The 17,272-nt window shown below is 37.9% G+C and overlaps 1 protein-coding gene across 3 annotated transcripts; it reads left to right on the top strand.

Moving 5' to 3' along the window:
* Positions 1-3,937: 3,937 nt before the first annotated feature.
* On the top strand, positions 3,938-16,149 carry LOC149016764 (uncharacterized). Of its 3 annotated transcripts, none has more exons than XR_016173367.1 (5): positions 3,938-4,072; positions 4,323-4,484; positions 9,811-9,983; positions 14,582-14,959; positions 15,062-16,149. XR_016173367.1 is itself a non-coding variant. In XM_089154837.1 (5 exons), exons 2-4 carry the CDS (start codon positions 4,335-4,337, stop codon positions 14,583-14,585), a joined length of 327 nt encoding a protein of 108 aa, XP_089010963.1. In that variant the 5' UTR covers positions 3,938-4,072; positions 4,323-4,334; the 3' UTR covers positions 14,586-14,959; positions 15,055-16,148. The 3 variants fall into 3 exon arrangements, 2 of the variants coding, with proteins under 2 accessions (XP_089010963.1, XP_089010962.1); XM_089154837.1 differs by having other exon boundaries at positions 15,055-16,148; XM_089154836.1 differs by lacking the exons at positions 14,582-14,959; positions 15,062-16,149 and adding an exon at positions 14,361-14,574.
* Positions 16,150-17,272: the final 1,123 nt, after the last annotated feature.

The following is a 17,272-nucleotide window of genomic DNA, read 5'->3' as shown; positions in this document are numbered from 1 at the left end:
ATCTGTGGCAGCAGTGTTGGATGGTGTGCGCACAAGACCGATAACCAACCCGTGAGACTACACAACCACATTGTGGGGGCAATTCATTGGTAGGATTGCATATAATAGGCTTTGGCTCATAGGCGCTCAAGACCGGCAACTAACCCGTGAGAGGACATGAGAACTTCCTACCCATTATATGTGAATGACCATTAGGGTTAAAAGAAGACGTAATCCGAGTTGGTTGAAGCCATATGATACGTTGACTCTAGATAGGAGAGGATACTGAACTAAGAATATGAGATGCATGAGGGGAGGTATCTGAACCTAGAATGACGTGACTAAGTAGTTGACTTGCATTGGGCTAGGTATATCCCTAACACGCGCCAGTACTCATGTCAATGGTGTGGTGAGAGAGTGGTGATCTAAACCCCAGCCATGGTGATGATTCGAGAGAAATGACTTTACCCCTTACTTGGGATCTCAAGATCAGTAATCAACCAGATCAGAGTGACGAGACCTACCTAGAGGAGGCTAGTGTCATATCTTAATGTGTGTCTACCATATAGAGACTTGCATCAGTTAGAGTATAGTAGCATTATTGTAATGCATTTCATATCATGTCACATTAATGATATCTTGACTTATGCTGTGATTTATGGTTATATGTTTATGGAACTAGTTGCTAAGTTCTTTTAAGCTCATCCCTTGGGGATTTGTTGCTTAGTTTTGATTGTATATTCTAATGTCGCGTATCAAGATTACGAAGCGTCGGCGACCGATCAGTATGATGTACCGGATTACGAGGAATACGACATACACGGTGACGAGTGTTCGTGTCATGACTGTGCATACCAGAATTAGTGCAACTCATGAGTTGGTCAATACTATTTGTGATGTGGAAATTTTTTAGATTCATATTACCATTTAATTAAGGAAACTTACTTGATGTAAACTTAGGAGTTTGACTAGATTCTCTTTTTAGTTTGATTAATTCAGTTTTGACCAAGGTCCGAAGTATCGGTTGGTGTCGCCGTGTCGGTGGCCGATGACACCACCGAAACCCCGAAAAGTCGGTGACTTGTCGCCGACATGGGGCAAACAGCGACTCCACGAGAGTAGATTGAAGAGAAGACGGTTGTACACCATCTTAGACTGAGAGAGAAAGAGAGATATCTTAGACTGAGGGAGAGAAGAGATCGCACTGAGAGAGGGAGAGAAGAGATCGCATTGAGAGAGTGAGAGATTGTAGACTGAGAGAGATCGCAGACTGAGGTCATGTCGCATGAGGGGAGAAGAGTTGCAGGTTTGCAGCGGTGGAGGAGAAGAGTTGGAGAGGGAGAGATCGCAGAGAGAGATCGCCGATTGAGGTAGTGAGGTCATGCAGCAGAAGAATTGCAGCCTTGCAACGGTGGTGGAGAAGAGTTGGAGAGAGAGAGAGAGCAGAGAGGGTTTTGGATTAGTTTTGTTACCGGCGAATGCAGAGAAGATTGGAATATTGGAAAAATTGGAAGAGTTGTGGCTTGTATCAGCTATTTTCTTCCTCTCTTCCTGCGGTAGAATGCACCAATAGCGGTTGTACTCATGCTGTCGGCCAAAAAAATCTTTGATTTCGTTGACATTTCGCCGGTTTGACGAAAAATCCCCGACTTTCGGCGATTTTCCGATGACATTTTGTACCTTTCGTTTTGATTGCTAGTTTCGTGTCAGACTTGGGCGACACGGCGATATATCGCCAACATAAAGTACCGTGGTTTTGACATCACTTCCACACTCTGATTTGGTTTTGAGATCTTTCATTCTTGTTATTGATTTACCTTTTATTTATTATATATGACATTGATTTATTCTTGCTTATGATTAATCTATTATGTGGAATTGTCTGTGATTGTCTGAGATCTGATCTTGTGATTGTGGATCATTCCCTCGGGTATTCAAATAGATGGATACCGGTTGGGTGGATGTGACAATTTGCATCATGTTCCCATTTGATCAACCACTAGTTTTTTTTTTTTTTTTTTCCTTTTTTTCGTAAAGAGATATTTATTTCATAGAAGGCAAAGAGTGACTGCTTGATTACAAAGAGAAATCAACCAGGGGTGGGATGATGGCCAACTTGTCGTGCCTCTCGACAAAAGGCCTTCCCTAGCTAGAGAATGAGCTACAAAATTGCTCTTTCTAGAAATATGGTGAAAAACACAACTCGAAAAACCAAGCTTTAACTGTAAGATGTCTTGTAGAATCGAATGGACAGTGATATCACCAGTGTTCTCATGAATGCAGCGTATCGCCTCACTAGAATTTGATCTCACCTGAAGCTCCATCCAACCATGATCTGTAGCTTCCAGCAAGGCTCCACGAATTGCTAACAATTCCCCTTCTAAAACAGAGTGAAAGCCATAAAACAAAGAAGTAGCTTGGTGAGGTACTGATTCTGAAGAGTTGAACACCCAACCCAAGCCTCACTCACCTGTGGTTTTCATCCAAGCTGCATCCGTGTTAGCATAAATTGTATTACTATTGCTAGGCTGTGGGAGAGTTGCTGTCCTTACCATTGACCAGTTAGTGCTAGAAGTTGCTATATAATCAAGGAATTCTCTATGTCTCTTACAAGCTGTCTCCACAATTTCTATTGGAGTCCAAGTTTTCCTTTTAAAGAGGTGATCATTTCTTGCAACCCATAGGAACCAGAGAAAGAAGCTTGTTAACCCAATTAGTTCTTTATATCTTTTCTTCCCTAACTGATTCCATTGGTTCCATTGGGTAACTCATTCTACCATTGTTAGATTTGGTAGCTGCTGGCTCTTGAGAGTAAAGGGGCCACCGAACCATACCGCTTGAGCCATTGGACAGAAGAATAGGGCATGTTCATTTGTTTCCTCTAGATGACCACATCTCGCACACATCTGATCAACATAAGGAATTCTGTCTTTCAAATTTGCACTTGTAGCAATTCCCCCTGCTGCTGCCCTCCACATAAAAGAACGAATTTTAGGAGTAGTGTGACAATTCCAGATTGCTTGCCACACTGCTGTAGGCGTTGCTTGCCACTTGTTTATTCTTGAAGTGGAGGGCCAAAAGTTAGCTTCCAGAGTTTGTTCAACCTTCAACATGAGGTAGGCTGATTTAACAAAATATCTTCCACTAGTTTTGTTGAACAGAGTAGAAAAGTATATCTAGAAAGAGAAATATCGATTTCTCCAACATTATGTCCAAGCAGATAGAAGTTTGTTTCTAAAGTTGCAGGTACTATAGTTGAGAAATTCTAATTTGAGGGAAACAAAAAAGTAGAAAGAGTTGAAGAGTTAAAACTCCTACACTCTTGCGTGTGTTGGTGAAAGTAGCCATTTAAACACCAGATCTGACTACTTGAAACTTGACATTCTTTTCCAATTGCAATTTACTTGATGATTCATTTTCTTGTAGATATGTGACATGTGTCCCAATATCACATCAAAAGGTTGATGTCTATTTACAAGTCATATCATTTTTTTTTTTAATTTAATCACAATTTTTTGATGTGATTTATAAATGAATTTCAACTATTTGATGTAATATTGGGACAGATGTCCAACATCTCCAAGGAAATGGATGCTCCATTTCTGACAAGGATTGGATAAATTTCCGTCTGATTGAGGTCTTCGTCCTAGCAATCTCAGTCTGATTGAGGTCTTCGTCCTAACAATCTCACTTGAGTGTCTTGCCATTCCTAGACAGGATGGTTACTTTCCTAGTGTCTTTCTTGGCTTTGGTCTTGTGTGCTGTTGAACGTGACCCTGGTGGGATTGGCATGGGTATATTTAGCCCGGTTTCATTTGACCTGGTTCGGTCTTAGCCCAACCCGACCGGGGTAGTCCGGTCTGGTACAGAACCAATCCAAAATGGAACGGACTCGCACAAGCTCTGTTTGATAGCTTCGGCCTGGTCTATAAATCGTGATTTAGGGTTGGTGGAACGATCGTCGACTCGCACAAGTTCTGTTGCAATTCGTGTTTCTCCATTTGCCGTGAAAATTCGTTGGCCGATAGATATGATTCCTGTATTGAAGGGAAGTCTCTTCTGCTGTTAATTCTTGGAGGAGAAGTTCATTTAGGTGGGTAGAACCTATCATGAGGTGAAATGCATGATTAAGCTCAATATTTCATCCAGGGAAACTGGTTTTGAATTTCATGTTCTGCATCAGTTTTTACTTTTTATAATAAAATCTTCATTTCACGCAAATTAGAGTGCTCACTGAATTGAAAATAATTATTGTGCCTCGGAATCTGTGGTAAAGAATATGTATGTTTGAAGATTCATATCTTGTTTTGTAGAATTAGATACCTACACTTGTTGTCTTGCAGATAAAAAGCCAAATGGCTTCGGCGTCAAACTGTTCTGTTAATGGGTGCATCGAACTGTACTGGCATTTCTCATTATGCTCGGGAGTGATTATCATATTTCCATCTAAGTTAATCAAGAATGTATATGTACATCGGATCGATGATTTACCAGGATATTATAAGGTTTGTTTATTTCTTTTTCATGTAATGAATGCTTTTCCAATTGCAATTTACTCTATTCTCTATATTTTGTGTGTGTGCTTGAACATTGGATATTTCCATTTTTTACATCCAACAAATTCCAGGCAAAAGTCATTCTTCATTTTGGCAGGACAAGACAATTCCGTATGGTGACTGTTTTATGACCCAACCCTACAAGAATAGGGCTCAGCAGCAGAATTACAGTCGTGGTAGATTCTTGCTGCTGCTGTTTACGTCATTTAACAGAAGTTTAATAAAAAAAATAGGAAAACGTTACCTTACAGAAAATTTCAAGAGCTGTAATATATTACTGACACTATATGCAAGTATTCGGTACCGGTACCACTACCACTGCTGCCATTTAGTCACTATTAGGCAGCAGTTACTAGACATCACCATTGGTTGATAATAATTGGAAGTGGTATAGTGTTAACTGTTAAGTGCAATGGAAGAGAACGTGTTACTATATATTTAACTGCGGTAAAGTTTAGTGCCACTGTTTTGCAAGGAGATAGTGGTGGCATTTATTGATAGCCTCTGAGTTGTCCAAGTCATAAGTGGGGGAATGTTTTAACTGCAACTTGAGTGGACTATTTTTATATTTAATGGTGATTCTACTATATTGCCACTTTTTATGTGAGCATTTAGGAGCAGTATACTTGGCATGATTGGCCGCAATTACTGTGAACTGCCACTGACTTGTTCTTTCCTTTGTGTCAGAATAACATAAGAAATGGCAACCCGTGCTCATTTTGTTGGAAGGCTGTGTTTGACGCATTGGTCTAGTGCTCACAGGTTTGAGACCTAGAAAGGCCTCTCTGGAGACAAGGTTAAGGTTGCGTACGTTTGACCTTTCCCAGGCTGCTAAATGCAGGAGCCTTGCTACCATGTATGACATGTTTAACCTTACGTTCATTAGGCTCAAAACACATGCAGAATTGTCGTCTTCTTTTAGAAGAAACCTGCCTGAGTGCACTTCATTTGGTCCACTAGTGATGCCGATTATGATAATAATACACCAGGGTAGGCAAGGGATCAATTGGCAGGTCTAATTTCGGACAAGGAATGTGTCCCATATCTTGGATTTCATAAATAATGTTGTGTATGCACGTGGTATGATTCTCTAATTATTATGATATTAATAAAGGTTTGAGCTAAGAAAGAGGTGGGCCTTGGTGCAATGGTCCGTGGACCACGGTTTAGCTTGAGGTCAAGGCTTCAAAATGGCCTTTTGGCAAACATTGCTGGGGCAAGGCTGCGTAGGAAAATGTCCCCTTGAGAGGGTTTAGCTAAAAAATGTTAATGCATTTGACTCGTTAGTGTTGACCAACATCTAATTGATGGTCAAGAGATTTTAGAGATCAGTCAAAAGGTATGTTTCCATTCTTCTCGTACGAGCTTTTTTATTAATCGATACAAATTGTGGTGATGGTTTTGATCATAGTACAAGTTATGAACGAAATTTGTGAAATTTTGGACGAAATTTGTGAAATTTTGGTCGAAATCTTGGTTTTTTAGAAAACCGAGACGAAAGCTGTGGTGAATTGGATTTTGCAGGTTCCAACTGGTTTTGCAGCTTTGGTTGAGGCTGTTGAACCTGCCCCCCCCAAAAAAAAAAAAAAAAAAAACTTTTTTGCTAATTTTTTGTGCTTTCAACACTTTTTTCATCCAATTTCCTTCTTTGCCTTTCCATCACACCATTTGCTCCTCGTTTGGAGATTTTTGGAAGATTTTTGCTGGGTTTGTTCCAAACTCCCCCTTTTTTTAACTTTTGCTTTGTTAATGGCTTGAATGGTTTTGTCTGGCTATAAGATTAATATATGTCTAGTCTAGGATTATGATCTATGATTGTGTGTAATAAAGTTTGTATTTTTAGGAACCTCTCATGTATTAGTATGTCTGAAAGATCACTTTTTTTTAAAGCAAAATACCAATTTGATTGTGTTCATTATGCTTTAAATAGGTAGTAGGTAAGAACTCAGATGAAAAAACCATAAAAAGGGCCGAAACTTGCAGGGAAAAAGTTCAAACCACCATATCTTAGTTTTTGGCTTGGTTGAAATGGCTTCGAAACTGAAGATGCCAATTCTTGGTTTTGATTCATAGACTTAGCTTATGGAATTGATTCTGTATTTGATTCACCTCATATTTTGTTCATAGCCTTGGAAAATTATGTGTACTTCTCCTGAAACAATATAAATCTGAGCTTTCCAATAACCACCTCTTACACCCCTTTGGTTTAAGAAAAACAGAAAATTAGTAGTCTGTTAGGAACTCGTTGTTAAGCGATGACTCAAGATATAACTTCGACTTGAAATGGTTCTTATTACACCCATGTTTCCCAAACCTATTCTAGCTCTAGGTTCCACCAAACCAATCTCTATCCCAAACCCCGTGATGCAGCCCTAAATTTATGAGGTTCAACTAGGGCCAATTCTGCAGATCTTAACTTAAAAGGTAAGCGCTTGTGGGAACTTAGATAATGATACATACAGATGATCCCTAAAGTTGTGGACTGTCCTAACGGCTAACAGTCAAATTGGCGTGGATTTAATTTTGAAAGTCAGGATTCTTAGGGAGTGTGATATGAAAATAGCAAGGAAAAAAAAGGGAACTAGAGTTTGGAAATTAGAAGATTAGAAGAAGAATCGGGGATAACTTACTGTTATTGAATTGTTCTTGAGTAGCAACTCGAATGATAGAAGAAACTCTTGGGAATGAAATGAAGAGAGAAGAGATTGGAATTGAGATGGTAACCCGTATGAACTGCCAAACAACACCAGAAGTCTTATAATGAGACATATTTTATTAATCAGATCATCTCCAATTGAATTTTTTTAGGGGGGGGGGGATGCATTACATTTGTATAGACCTAACGTTCTTAATTTGATGGGAAAAAGGACTCCTAAATACTCTCAAAGTCTTAAAAACGTAAATAAAATCAAAACAGGATTCTATCTAATTATCATGCATCCTAATCTAACTTAAGTGGTAACTTAAATATTATAATTAACTACTATTCCTGTGTACTAGCATGACCCTCACTTTATGGGCTTTATAAATTAGGCCCATTACATCAATAAACCCAAACCTAAGAGCTCTAATATCTATAGAACCACCCATTTATATAGGAATTTTTATTATGTCTTTATTTTCTTTTAGTTAAATATAGTTTGTATTTTCATTTGGTTCTTTTTCTGAGACTTTATATTTGTAAATCTTAAATCTAGAAAGCAGCCTTACCTTTTATATAGGAATTTCTATTTCAGTCCTTTATTTTCCTTAGTTAAGTATAGTTTGTATTTTTATTTGGTTCTTTTTCTGAGACTTTATATTTGCAAATATTAGGCCAAACTATAAATAGGCCCCATCAAATTGTACTAAAATTGACAGGTGATTAATGGATGTTTATCCTTAGGTTGTAAGTTTTTGGTCTTGTTATCAACAGCTGAGATACTGTGGTTAAGAAACCTAGGCTGAGGTAGCCTACCATCCCTATCTCCCCATCTTCTTAACCTTCAGTTTTTCTTTGGTATGTTAGCAAATAAAAAAGCATGAAGGCTTTTAATTATTCAATTTTTTTTCATCCTTATTATGTTGATCCTGGCTCTATTTTTTCAGTACATGGTGTTTGGACCCATGATTACTTGAAGTCACCGTAATCTTGGAGTTTTCTTGTCGAAGTCACATCTCATACAACCTTGCCCACTCAAGAAATAGGAACCATAGACATTTTATACTTAAAGATAGACCTGGAATTGGATAAGGGATCCCATAAGTAATCCAACTTTATGGGTACTAGGGAAAAAAGGAATCAGACAAAGCCAAATTGATGCCTTGCGCTGACCCAAACCTAGTTCTGTATCAATTTAGATATGAACTGGGTCTAATCTGGGTCTTGGTCTAGTAGGAATTCATGAATTTGTGTTATGTGGGACCTTTTGATTTATTTCCAAATAGGTGTGTATCTTTTAGAAATCATTGTGGTAATTGGTGTCCTAGCTAGAGATAGTGTTTTTTTAGGATTCTTTTTATCTTTCTTTGATATTCTTCTTCTCCCTTAGAACTCTGATTTCTTTCAGGCCTTCCATTTCCCCCGAGTGATTCCCTTCCCACTGTTCTTTCAGGCCTTCCCTTTCTCCCGAGCGGCACCCTATCCACTGTTCTGTTTCCCCATTCTTAACACCCACTGCTCTTCTCCACTCAAAATCCCTTTAATTCCACAGGAAACCCGTCCTACTGATTCTCTCACCCTCGCCATCATCCATTTCCATCCAAGAGCGCTCTCAGTGAAAGAAAAAGAAGAAAAAGAGAGGGACAGCAGTAGAGCAGGGTGAGTTAGATGCAGCTACCTAAAAAACAAATGGCCAAAGAAATAAAACAAATGATGCACATGTAGTTTTCATGCTACCTGCAGTGAGTTATCCTTTGAAGTTGCTGGATCCTCAATTTTATCCTTTAATATCATGCATGCACCTCCTACTTTGGAGTCTGAGTCCTTGCCCTGCCTGGGCTTTTAAGCTTTCTCTCAGGTTTTCCAAAGGCAGTATACTCTTGGTTGAGTTATCTGCCCCTATAATACGTTAAGTTTCCTTTTCAACCCCATTATTCCCATAGTAACCCCTTCCCCTTTTGTTCTTATTTTCTTTTAAGTTCCTTGATTTTCCATGGTTACCCCTGTTTTTTTCTCTCATCACACCTATCCTTTATTTCTTCTTTGTCCCAATGTTATCCGCTTTTTGTGATTCACTGCCCTTTATTTGTCTTGTTACTTTCCAAATATATCCTTCCCCACCCAACATAAATGTCAGACTTTGTTTGCAGTTCACCGAATTACAATTCTGCTGTTGTTATCATAAACCCACTACATGGAGATCGATTGATAGGATTCGCACCTTTTGGTTAGTGATGAATTTGTAAGCTGTAGACAAAACCTTTTAACTGGATGATCATTCCTATATTAGCTACAACATCTGTGATAAGATGTCAAGGAAGGTGCAATGGTGGATCAGTTGTGTAAGACAAAAGCAGTTATCAAACTTAATAGGTTCTTTCTAATGATGAAGGTTAGAGAGGGGTCTGGTTTTCAGCCAAGGTGCTGAGTTTGAAGGATGGGAAAGCTTATTTTTGTTTCACTGACCTCTTTACTACTGAAGTTAATCCACAGAAATTTCTTCATATGATACTAATTGTTGGTTATAGGTGAATGAATGATTTTTTTAACTGTTAAATAAACTGCAAATTAGTAGAATTTTGGTGTTAGTACGTTAACAGATAACTCATTCTTTCTCTTTTATTCTGGTTTTAGGTGCTGAAACAGTGGGTGCCACTTGAAGGTGAAGGAGATAAACCACCTGGAATCCGAAATGCCCAGCCTAGCGACATAATGAAATCTGAAGGCACAAGAAAGCGCCATAGGGGAGCACTGGGTGATCATATATGGTCTGTCGGAGACAGGGTGGAAGCATGGAGTCTGAATGGGTAAGCATGCATTCTATTTCCTCTTTTTTTTTTTTTTGGGTTGTGGAGTTGGGGGGGGGGGATACGTGGTGGCTTGGGTTTCTCTGTTGTGCTTGTGTGCATGTGTTTTTTGTTCCATTGTGTTCCTTTTTGACTTGCTGTTAATCAGTGTAAGATCTTTCTGATGGAAATCCAATCGTAGGGTTTCAAAGCTGAAAATCCATCTATTCAATGCCAACATTGATCAGGTCATGTACTTCGGTATGATCATCATGTCCTTCTGACTTCTGAGGATTCTATCATGCTTTAGACCTTATCATAGAATTGGTTATCAGTGCATATAGTTGAACTTCCTGCCTTAAAATCAATAAGTCTTGTATGAAGATTACAAATTTCTGTTTGCAATTCACCCAATCAGTGATTGAAAGGAGTGAGTTGTATCTGTCAACCTTCATGATGTAGTTGGTTTTAAGTAACAGAGGCAGAATTGTAATTTATTGGAATGCAATGTTGAAACGTAGAAAAGGAAGTGTGATATAACGACGTTGGGGAGGGCTAAACTTGGAACTTAATAAAAAGAAACCATAGTAGAGAAAGAATAGAATGGAGGGGGCAATTCTGGAAAGAGAAAAAATGGAATAAGAGTCAAGGTGCGAGCCCTAGTTTCGACAGATTTTGACCCCCCAATTTCGGGGGTATTTTTGGTCATTTTGGGCCTAAATTTGGTATCTACCCTAATTTGATGCCAATATTTAATAAATTTGAATCATTTTCTATAAATTCTTCCATGTAAATACTCATTCCTAGTCACATTTAACATGTTACCTTTTGAGCCTTAAATCATTCGGACATAATTGGAAAGATGACCCGTTGACCTTGAAAATTCTATTACAGAATCCATTCATAATTTAAATTGTTTCCATAATCTTGAAGATTTTGCTACAAAATGTTTGCCTAATTTGAATTATTTCTAGAAATTATTCTATGTAGATTCTCCTCCTTAACCACATTTGGCACATTGCCTTTTGAGTCTTGAATCATTGGGACAAAATTTGGTAAGATTGTCCATTGACCTTGAAGATTTTGCTATAGAATCGCCAGAGAAATCGCCTAAAAATTGCGAGAAATCGCCAAAATATCACTAAAAAATCGAGATTTTGCCGATATATTGGTTGATTTGGTGAAATATCGCCAAAATTTCGGCAATATATCCAAAATATCGCCGCAAATTCGGCGATATTTTACAATTTCGAATATCACCTGTTGTTTTGGTTCGGTGTTCACTGAAACAACCGACTCGGTTTCGGCAAAAAGTTGTTCCTTGATAAGAGTGTGCAGATTAACAAATAAGTGGGGGGAGGACAAGGTGGGAAATATGTTGGGAATTAAAGTAAAGTTTACTTGGAGATATAAGGGGTAAACCAACAAAAAAGGGAGTAAAGAAAGATCATAAGAATTGTGAGAGGTTGGACTGCGAAGAAGGGTTACTGCTTAGGGTTTGGATTCTATTACTCGCACCAGAGGAAAAAACTGCCGAAAAGATGGTGGAATTGAAGGAGGACAGCATACGACTTGGACATGGAGCCAGCAAGAGGTTGGGTGTTTGACTTTGATTGGAATTATCAAGTTCGAAGGATGACGCTGGCTTGGGGATCAGTTGCATGACAATACACCAATGGGTATTCATTGTTTTATCAATTTTTTTTCTCCGTTCACAATGCTCTGGCTTTTACCTCTATCTCTTTACTTTCTGGTTCTGGAAGAACTGATATGGTTGTTGGGGGTTCACGAAGGGATTCACAAGTGTGGATGGAATCCATGTAATAATTGGTTCCCTTTATATGTGTGTGGCTTCGGAAGGTTCGAATCTTTTCTTTCTCTCTCTTTTTCCTCTCTTTTGTGTGTGTGTAGGCGTGTGAAAATCAAGGGAGGGTTGCTAAGGGTTGGATGGATTTTTGGCTGGAATGAGATGGGATGTGACTCTGAAAAGGGAGGTTTTCCCCAAACTATACACCCTGCCCCCAATCTTCCCAAAAATAAAGAAGATAAGGTACTGGAAAATTGGCTTTGATACCAAATTGGTGTAGGCCAGCAAGAAGAAGGGAAACTATGAAAACCAAAGTTGAGAGGGAGAGAAAAGAGAGAACACACATGAACAATCACTTCCACAAACAAACAGGTTATAACTTCAATATTTTAATTTCAAATTCATCTGCAAGACTCCAATGATGGAATTACATCATTTACAAAGAGTACCAAAAGACTCCTAAAATAAGACTTAGCTCTCTAACAAGGAAACTTGTTCAAATAAGCAAACGCTAAAAAAAATTGAAAACCAAATATCCTCGGCAGATAACTTCTAAAATGAACAGAATAACGTAAACTAAAAATTGTTATACCCAGATAAATTTCCTAAAACCCTTGGAGATGCGAAAACTCAAAACTGAAACCAGTTCACCTTTATCTGGATACTTAAGTAGGTGTATCTGCATCAGTGGTTTTGGGGCTTGTTGCTGTGGTACATGTGGACTTGTGGTTTTATAGGCTCTCTCCATCTTGAGAAAAGCTGCCCTTATCTTTGGTGGGGTTATAGAATCAGGTTTGCAATTTTATAAATCTTCAGTGAAAGTAGAAGGCAAAAATTACTATTTATTCTACCACCACTCAACTCAAATATCAAAGAATGTAAAGGGCAACCTTGAACCAGGGAAAACCAGCAGGAGATAAATTGCAGCAAGGACCTAAGCAATAAGAATGAACTAGTTGAATAACTGAAACTTTCCTCTCATTTTATTTGTTTATGTTATTTGCATATGGAAGAAGAGCATAAAAAGAACTAAGAAGAAGAGGATATGGAGGGGGATAGGATTTTTTGGTTTTTTGGGGGTGGAGTATTCCTAGCATCGGCTGTCTCATTCATAGTTTTCTCAGGTGTGGAACAGAAGTGTTCCTCAGATCAAACACTTGCAATGGAAATTTTGTTAATTAATTCTGAATTCAAGCACACTGGAGGGGCCTAAGCTTCATAAAATAGGAAGTCTCAAACATTGAAAAGAAATACGAAAGTAGAAACTGCACTGGAAGGAAACAGGGACTGTAATAGGAACTCAATAAATAGACTAAATAAAAGCTAAGTCTGCTTTTAATATGTGAAAATTAGAAACTATACTATCCAAATTGCGAAAACTGAATTTGGAAACTATCTAATCTCATATTACGAGCTGGAACCGAAATAGAAACAAGGTAGATTAACATAGTTAAATAAAAATAGGACCAAGCTGTCCACATCTGGTCACATAAACAGTACCTCTTCCCCCCCCTCCCCTGGGTGGGCTCTTCTATAAAATTCCTGTCTGTGTCTACTCTCTTCCTTCTTGCCTTCTGCTTGGAGTGAAAATGCTCATCAAACCAGCAAAATGTTCTACATCATCAAATGAGGCTGCCCCTCATGCCAGTTGAATCCTGCAACGTTGTTGGGTTAGTTGGCATTTTGCAGATTGTCAGAGATGAGATGGGCCTGGTTTTGTGACCTTACATTAAAAGGCAAATAATGTTATTGAAGGGCAAAATGGCCACTTCTGAATGTTTTGCCATGACTAGTGGTATGGATATGTTTTACTTGTATGACCCACAATAGTGAAGGGGAGGTCCATGTAATTGTTCAAACAGTAGGGGTGGCCTCTGAATGGTTCAAAGATGATGGAAAGTTCATGCAGATTACTTGTGAAGATATTTACACTTTCTTCATTTCTAGACAGCCCATGAATTAGTTTTTGATTTTGGAGTCATTCTAAGAGCAATCCAATGCGCAAGGCTTCTGCTACTGTAGGTCTCTGAGGGGGAAATGCATGCAGTCTTACCGCTTGCTACACAGGAGAAGCTGTTTCCAAAAATTATAGTCCATCTGTTAATATAAATTTTGTTGTCCTGATGGATGAAATGACTTCTATTTAAATGGTGAATTTAGTAAAGATGATGGACTGGGGAGCTTGAGATAATGGCTTGGATAAGAAAATATCTATCATATATATGATTTCTTTATGGATATCATTTTTTTTTCTATGTTTTCTCATAAATGACCAAGAGGGATGGTGTATGACCTATAAATTTAGTTACCAGGCTATATATCATACACGAATCCAGACCCTTTTCATGGACAGTGTAATTGCTTTTCTGTTGGATTGATTGGGAGAGTGGTTCACATATGATCTCTTTATTTGTTGATGGCTATGAATCTCTCTAGTCTTTTGTCTTCAGAGGACAGGTATTGAGATTGATCATACAGAGGAGGATCTTTGGAACACTGTTTTTGTTCCTTCTGTAGGACTTCTGGAAACTACTTTTGAGTGCTTTGAAAATAATTTTTCTTTTTTAACTCACACATGCCCTCTCTTCTAGGGCTATGAGTGTTGATGACAACTATGGGAGAATACTTACTCTGAGATTTTATCAAATGCTCAAGTCATGCAGAATTTCGTTTGAACACCCTTTCAGAAGTATCGACCTGTCTATTGCTAAGTTCAACATTGTATATTACGAAATGTAGTTGCCCCCTGTTTCTTTCTATTTCAATGTGGTTTCTTTTAATCACTTATAATGCCTAGTCGTTGCTTATGCAGGTGAGACTGTTGGTGGCTCTGAGATATCCTTGAAACCTGCAGCTGAGTCTGTAAAATCTAGTGAATTTCATGCTTTGGAAGCTGAAAACAGCAATCCAAGTTCTGATGTCCCTAATTGTGGTTCACCTACTACTATTAGTTGCAGTGAACCCTCTCCCATTGATATTGGAAAGCGGGAAGGGGAGGAGGTTTCCATGCTGCGGAATGCTTACTAAGGATGCCAGAGGAAGTTCTAGTTCTGATAATCCTGGAGGGAATTATTGTGAAGATGATAGAAGCTTCACATTCAAGATAAATCATCAGCCAGATGTGTCTGACCAAGAAACTGAGGGAGGGTGGAAAATCTTTGGTAGCAGTCAGCCTTCAAAATTTGTTCAGGTGGTCTTTTATTTCTTGCAATTCCTATTAGCATTTTAAAAGGTTGCATCAGTGGTTAATATTATGTACTTTTTGTTATCCAACTTTTTTGGAAGGCTAAAGAGGTTCCTTCGACAACATCTGCTTTATCTCCAATGGATTCCAAGATGGCACAAGAAGATACTCATGTAATTCCTCAAGCTTGTGACAAGGAGAAGTTCGAACAAGATAGCTGGTAAAGAAAGAATATCTCCAAAGGAGGTACCCCCTGTAAAACATATAAAGGATAGAGACCGTCCTTGCAATATTTCACCTAGTTCAAACAGGATAGCCAGGCAAATTGTGCAATCTGAAGAGATGCGCTCTAATTCTTATGTCGAAGGCAGTGCAAGGAAAGTTTGTAGTGCTGCAACTGTTCAGACATCTTCTTTGCCGGATTTGGATAATTCAGAAGCTTCTCCATCTGAATTGTTTCAACAGCCTTTCACAGATTTACAGTAAGTGCAATTGTGTGCTCAGATACTTGTATATGGATCTCTGATGTAAAGACATAGATGATTCTCCTGATTATATATTTGTATATGGATCTCTGATGTAAATACATAAGAGTATGTTGTATATCTAATGAACTGCACTATCTACCACTCAATGAACTCTTTCAAGGTTCACACTCAAGAACATGATAATACTGTCTATAGATGTCTCTTTGCAGCATGCAGAACATTGAGAATATCTTTTCTATTTTTCTTCAATTTTGACATTCTAGTTCTTTAAAACTAATTATCTGAAATAGGGTCTTAAAAATATTTTAGAAAATTAATAATGATTATTCTTAAATTACTACTTTAGATACTATATCAATATTTTTGTCATGACCAATAACTTCACTGAACTTTGGTCATTTTGGAATTATTCTGAATTCTGTAAATTTATTTTGCAAATGTGTCTATGTAGTCTACCGACTAAATTTCTATGTAATGGTCATTCACATTTGATGAAATTTTTGAAAATACATTACAGTCAATTTCTTTGCACTAATTTTTATTAAGAATAAAGTTTGTTCGTATGACAATTCTTATAGGTTCACTCATGATCAACGTCAAGTACTGTCTACCTAGCGAAATGCAAGACAGTTCTTTGTTAGGATATAATATAATTTTTTTTGTTGTTACGTGCACTTCGTGGAGGACCTCAATAATAAAAGCTTAAACAATGTGTTTTTGAAAAACAAGACAATTTAAATGTTGTTAATGTTGTTCTAGGCACTAATGGAAGTGCTTATGAATGATAGGAAGAAGTTAAAAAGAAAATTTGAATATAAAAATATGCATGAGAAATCATGATCTCGAAAACATATTATAGTTCAAGAATGAAGATGCAAAGCAATCAAAGAAAAGAAAGATGCATCTGTTAGCCTTAGAAAGATGACAACAATAATGTGTGGAAGAATTACTAGAATTCAGAGAAAAGATAAGGAAATTTCAAATTTAAAAGATTGGCTTATGTCGAAATAAAGTTGGAGCTTAATAGATTCGAAGCTATTTCACATTGACATAACTTCTATATTGAGAGCCTTAAGCATCTTTGTAGGTGGTTTGACTCCTAATCAGCTACATGTAGTTTATGGACAAGAACTGTTAAAAGTTCACCCCGATTAAATTTAAGAGTTTCTATTTGATGTAATGTGAGGAATTGCTCCTCTAAAAGGATATTATTCATAAGATCCCAATAGGGTATTTATAGTTACAACCTAGTTAAGTCCTATACTAAGTAGGAAAATGAAATATAGAAATAAAACTCTAGACTTATGAGGAAACATAAACCTATTATAATTAAGAAACCTCAGTCCATGTTTTCAACACCCCCCCTAAAGTTTGAGCATAGATATTTATCATGCCTAACTTGTTCATAATGTTATTGAATATCTTCGTGCTCAAGCTCTTTGTGAGCACATCAGCCTGTTGCTCGTTTGAAGTAACAAAGGTGATATGGATCAGCCCAGTTGCTTCTTGATGAAATGTCTGTCAATCTCCACATGCTTAGTCCTATCATGTTGTACTGGGTTATGAGCTATGCTGATTGTTGATTTACTATCTGAGTATAATTGTATAAGAACTTTCAAATCTGTCCCAACCTCTTGAAGCAGCCCTTTAAGCCATAATACCTCACAAATGCCTTGAGCAATCACCTTAAACTCGGCATCGGCATTGGACCGCACAACTACAGCCTGTTTCTTGCTTCTCTAAGTCACAAGGTTACCTCCCACATATACACACTACTCAGAGGTAGACCTCTTATCATCTGGACATCCTGCCCAATCTGCATATGTATATG

The sequence above is a fragment of the Hakea prostrata genome, chromosome 5 (genome assembly GCF_041222555.1).
Source record: "Hakea prostrata isolate BN-2017 chromosome 5, UWA_Hpros_2, whole genome shotgun sequence".
Taxonomy (NCBI): Eukaryota; Viridiplantae; Streptophyta; class Magnoliopsida; order Proteales; family Proteaceae; genus Hakea; species Hakea prostrata.
Note: the sequence above shows the minus strand (reverse complement) of the source record. Positions and strands in the feature narration are given on the sequence as shown.

Coding starts and splice junctions, on each gene's coding strand:
- LOC149016764 (XM_089154836.1), top strand. CDS start 4,335: ATGGCTTCGGCGTCAAACTGTTCTGTTAATGGGTGCATCGAACTGTAC. Junction 4,485..9,810: donor ATTTACCAGGATATTATAAG/GTTTGTTTATTT, acceptor TTCTGGTTTTAG/GTGCTGAAACAGTGGGTGCC. Junction 9,984..14,360: donor GAAGCATGGAGTCTGAATGG/GTAAGCATGCAT, acceptor CCTCTCTTCTAG/GGCTATGAGTGTTGATGACA.